At 32.1% G+C, this 5,616-nt stretch overlaps 1 protein-coding gene across 1 annotated transcript; it reads left to right on the top strand.

The window, feature by feature from the left end:
• Positions 1–2,539: 2,539 nt before the first annotated feature.
• LOC131875809 (indoleamine 2,3-dioxygenase-like) lies at positions 2,540–3,331 on the top strand. Its single transcript, XM_059220488.1, has one exon. The coding sequence runs from the start codon at positions 2,540–2,542 to the stop codon at positions 3,329–3,331; it is 792 nt and encodes a 263-aa protein (XP_059076471.1).
• The last annotated feature ends 2,285 nt before the right edge of the window (positions 3,332–5,616 follow it).

The raw sequence follows: 5,616 nt of genomic DNA, 5'->3' as shown, positions 1-5,616 counted from the left end.
ACCTCTTATCTCATCATTTACATAAAAAATATTATAATATAGTACAATTTTTTTATATAAAAATTATCATTATTTATTTAAAAGTGCATCTTAATATTGTGTTATTATATAATCAATTATGAACAATAGTACAATAATGTAATTATCCATCACTATTTCATAACTTTCTAGTTTGGAAATAAATTTACTTGCCACAAGCTTTTCAATTTCCTATTTTTTGTTCACTTGGGTTTCAAATTACAGTAGTGATAAATTTTGGTCTACTTTGATGCATATATAACAATAATAAGATAGTAAAATTTAAAGTTGCACATTTATATACTCTAGAGAGATTATCATTATATTTTAGATGATAGACATAATCCAAATATAAAACATATCATATCAAATTATATTTTTCTTACTATCAAACGTAAATTCAACTCTACAATGAAAGACCTATTATATTCTCCATAAAAATCACATTTTTTCATTCTATTGTAACTTTAAAATTATTTTCTTTATATATGGATGTACCTTCATAAAAAATAGAAAAGATTGTGCATACATAGTTTATAACTAATGTATCAAAGTCTTAACACAATATCTACAAACATTGAAAAAAGTATGTCTCTTTCTACGTATTATAAAGATTAAACTTCATTTGTATTATCTATATTATTATCTGTCCTTTTTCATCAAACATACATTTATTTTATGTACATGTTTAATTATCATAATATTTTTATTTTTTTGTTTTCCTTTTCAGCATGGAAAATGTATGAGAATTTTACTATGTTAGTTATAGTATTGTTCTTAAGGTTGATCTTCACCATTCATACAAGAATTATTATTAGCATAATACAATTAGTATTTTTAAATTTTGATTAGCAAATAATTTGTTCCTAAATAGCCTTCATAGTTTGATTTGTTCATTTTGAATTTCATACCCCAATAAAATAAAATAAAATAATTTTTTATTTATTTAAAAATAAAAAAAGCTGACTCCACAATGCAATGATTAGTTGCAAGTAGCATGAATGTGATTCAGGTTCGAATTCCTCTTGGTCGAGCCCTGTGGATGCAGGTTGGAGCAGAACAAATAGATAGGGAATAAAGTGGAGAGATAAGGAGTAAAGCAGAGAGATAAGGAAGACGAAGAGATAAATAAAATACAATATTAGTCCACTTCAAATAAATATTATAGAGAATCATTTTAACATACACAACTTATTTATGTCATTTTTAAATCAAAATGTCTATCTACTTCTTAATTTTTAACAAGTACTTCATTTTTTCACTAATATTATTAACATTGATAGTTATTTTAATGTTTCTCTAATTATCTACTCCAATTTAGATATTCGAAACATTAACTTAATTACTATTTATTAAAAATGATAAACTTCATATCAAGTTTTTTAAATTGAAATTGAGATATTTAATATTAAATGTCAAAAATAACTACAAAAAATATATTTCTAATATATTTATTTTACCAAGATAAGTGAAATCTCCACTAGACATTACAAAGAGAAAAATTAAAAAAAAAAAATATACTACTCAATACTTCTATTACAACACTAAAAATGTAAATACACATCACTACATAGTTTAATATTAACATATTTTACAAGTTAAATGTATTACTTTCATTGACTTGCCTAAATTTATGATTGTTAGATTTGGCATTACTTTCAAGATTGAAGTTGAGTTTGTTCATTACAAAAAGTTAAGAATTATTTAATTTTATTTCATTATAGAACACAAAATCAAATAATCATATTAAAAAGGTTCTTTAAAAAATATTATAATATTTAACAAATATTCATTGTAATGAACAAACTGAATTTCAATTATGCTACTCATAATTGTTGCTACTATCAATCAAATTTCATATCAATATCAATCGTAATAGTTCTGTAATATTCATACACAAAAAATTGTTGATCTCAAATTCTATCTACCATACCTCTAGATTGTTGTTGTTACTCATCTATCAACTATACAACAAATATTTTTACTAGAATATTAAAAATTTAGGTACTCAGCCTACATGACTACCATACATATAACTATCAAAAATCCTTTATCTCAAACTATTATCCAAACTACAACTAAATTGATAACTCATAACTCACTATCAACTAGAAAATGAATATTTATTGAAAAGGAAGTGCTCTCACTACTTACATGTTGTAATTGTATTGTAATATATTACAATACTACAAAACAAAATAGTCCCACCACCATGTGACCCTATTTTGTTGTTGCATACGATTTGTCATTAATTATTGATGTTAAGTTTTATTTTATATTTTGGACACCAGATGATATTTTCAGCTATTACTGGTAGACAAAGCAGGGTGTGTTAAGAGTTACTAAGCTATGGATATGGGACGTGTCTATTCTGGCTTCAAAAAAGCAGTACGGAGGGACTAACACGCGTGTTAGTTGCGCGTTTTACATTATCGATTTTACATTTAACGATCACGATTGACTAACCTGTCACTAACACGCTGTACGAAAGATCTGTTTTGAAGCCAGAATAGCCGCGGCCATGGATATGACCGTGATCTCAAGGCAATTTGCAGTGATCGTCAATAAGAAAGGCATTCAAATTCTGAAGAGGATTAGTGCCTGTGCATATACGAAAGGCAATGTGAATAACTCATCTTCTTCTAGTGCTCAGTTTTTTGAGGTCTCTGGGCATAGAGGTTTTCTACCAGCCATGGATCCTCTGCCTCATCTCTCACACCCACAATTCAGTCCATGGGAAGAAACTCTGCACGATCTCCCCAAGTTGCTTGCTGCCTTCGACCATGGCCAAAAGCTCCGCCAAACTATAGAGAAATTACCACCATTTCCTTACCAAGATTTGTTACTAGGAGGAGATTCAGAGATTTGGAGAGGAATGTTGGTTTTGGCGTTCATGACACACGCTTATATATGGGGCGCTCCATCTCCAGTAAGTGTGCTTCCCAGTAAGTTGGCAGTTTCATTCTGCGAAGTTTCTTCAAGCCTGGGCATGCCTCCTGTTCTGACATATGCCTCTTATGCTCTCTTGAGTTGGCGTATTGTGGACAAAACCTCTGCAATCGAGCTGGGAAACATAGTCTGTCTTCAAAATTTCTATGGTGGTTTGGACGAAGAATGGTTTCGTCTTGTCCATGTTGATATTGAGGCCAAGGCAGGTGTAGGATTGAAGGCCGTGGTGGATGCCCATGATGCTGTTGCTCAACAAGATGTGGCTCAGGTAAGGGAATCTCCCCACTCTTCTGTTGCATTGTTTAAATACGTTTTTTTCCTTGGTAATCATAGAGCAGCTCTGTATGCTAATGGTAGGTCTTAGATTATTGTTTACAGTTATTCTATATAATGAATGAATGAAACGAGTAAACGTCTATCAGACAATCAGTTTATGAGATTAAGAGTAGCATCGTAAAAATATTTCAAATTCTTTTTATTGTCATTGTGAATCTTATCAAGAAATCTACAATTTTATGAAATCTTACCTTCTCAAATAACTTTTAGACTGCAGACTTTCAAATTATCTTCATATTATGTTGAATATCTTTATATGCTACACATTCAAAAGATCTTATAATAATTTTATAAACTAAATGCATTGAGAAAGTAGAAACAGGTTTTAAACTCTTTTCCTTTTGTAGAATAAGATCATATTATTGTCTTGGTACAATAACAAAAATAATGAATGCGAAAAGTAGAAACTCTTCTGCAAAACCTCCGAAACATCTCCGCGGGCAGGGGAGGTATCTCGGGCAATGGCAGAACAGTTTTTCTCCACTAGCGGTCCAAAAAAATGCTATACGATCCGCGAACAGTTTCAATGCACTAAATTCAAATGCTTCAGGGGCTAATGCAACAACTTTAATGCTCAATGAAATTAGTAAAATGGCTCTGAGGGCTTCGAATGGTCGACTCCTTGACCTAAAGCAATCAGAGGGCCCCTCCTCTTCTACAGCAAGGACAGTCTGGAAGCATACTTTGAGGGCGGCAAGGTCTCCCTGTAATATTCATGGAAACACTTCTTCTCAGGAGAAGGAGGTTTTCCAAAATAACTCAAGGGTTATATTGAAATATGGGCACCCTAACAAAAAAAGGTCTTCGAGATCTCCTCTCTCTCGAGTAGAGACTTTCTCTCGAGACCATGATGATGTGGCTTCTGGAGCAAATAGAACCATACTAGGGGTTAGAAAACCCTACTCAATTGTTTCAAATTTCTCCACCAGAAGAAGGGAGGGTTTTAACCCTAAGCAATTCCCTTTAAACAATCAAAAGCCGTCCGACTTCAATACAGATAACATTATGATAATAAGTGGCAAATATACTAATGAATTGTGGGAATGTTACAATGCTCTAGGACTCTTTGGCAAATGGTTTGGTTATGGAGCTTCTTCTTCTGAGGTCCTGCAATGGTTGAAGTCCTTCACGGGAAATCAGATAAGTATCACAAGCCTAGATAATGATTTTTAATTTATCAAATGCAATACTGTGGATCTCAAAAACAATTTACTTAAAAATAATCATAGATATTTTAAGGGTTATTGTTTCAAATTTTTTAATTGGAAACCCAATTTCTCCCCCACAGACTTTGAGAAACTTAGGGTTCCAAAGTGGTTTTGATTTCCTAATATACCAGTAGAATTAATCCATAGCCATGTCCTTAAAAAATTAGGGGATTTTCTAGGAGGTTTCGAGGGCTTGGAGGATAATTATTTGGAATCCTCTGATATTAGAATTTTAGCCAATGTTGAGATAGGAAAATCAACATTTGAACCCATCAAAATTATCACAAACCACTCAATATATGAAATTAAACTAGAGATCCTCGCAGAGGGCTTCATTCCTTGGTCTGTAATCCCCCCTTCTCAGGAGTCAAAGAAAATATGCCACAAGGCAAAGGGGGATGTGGAATTAAACATAAAATTCAACCCTAAGGTCGGTTTTATGTTTAACAAACAAAATCTCTGGGCTAAGGTATCAAAAAACATTCATAAAAAAGCAGAAAGCGAAAGGAAAAATATTAACAGTGAAATCACACTTAATGAACCAGTAAAGGAACAACGAAGGATAGATATTGTGAATAAACAGAGGGATTTGCAAAATACTACACCATGAGCAGATATGGCATCCACAAAATTAAACGATGAAGGTATAATTAATAGCCCCTTGAAATTCGAGACCAATCCCATTAACTAGGAGGCTTTATTAGCTCAAAATAAGATTCCATTGGAGAAGGATGTAGCACTAAGCAACCTTGCTCCGAATACGGATGACAGGGTTAAAGGTCTAAAATAAAAGGAAAAGAACAAGAACAAAAAAGGCAAAGGAAAAAACCAAAAAAGAAAGAACAAAAAGGAAAAAAATCACAACACAGATAACAGTATTAAGGATGTGGATGTGGTTGTGAGGAGAGAATTAGAAGATAAATGTATACTTGAGTATGTGGGAAACTCTGTCACAAATGACCTCATTGAACTATTTATTGATGAGATAGCTGATGAGGAAGAACTAGCATTGCAAAAAACACTGCTAGCCAGTGAGTTATGCAAATCTGACATCGAGGATTTGGTAAATATTGTTGATGTTACAACCGATAAATTGGAATGACTA

Source organism: Cryptomeria japonica, chromosome 5 (assembly GCF_030272615.1).
Source record: "Cryptomeria japonica chromosome 5, Sugi_1.0, whole genome shotgun sequence".
NCBI lineage: Eukaryota > Viridiplantae > Streptophyta > Pinopsida > Cupressales > Cupressaceae > Cryptomeria > Cryptomeria japonica.
This window is presented reverse-complemented; position numbering and strand designations above follow the sequence as displayed.

Coding starts and splice junctions, on each gene's coding strand:
- LOC131875809 (XM_059220488.1), top strand. CDS start 2,540: ATGGATATGACCGTGATCTCAAGGCAATTTGCAGTGATCGTCAATAAG.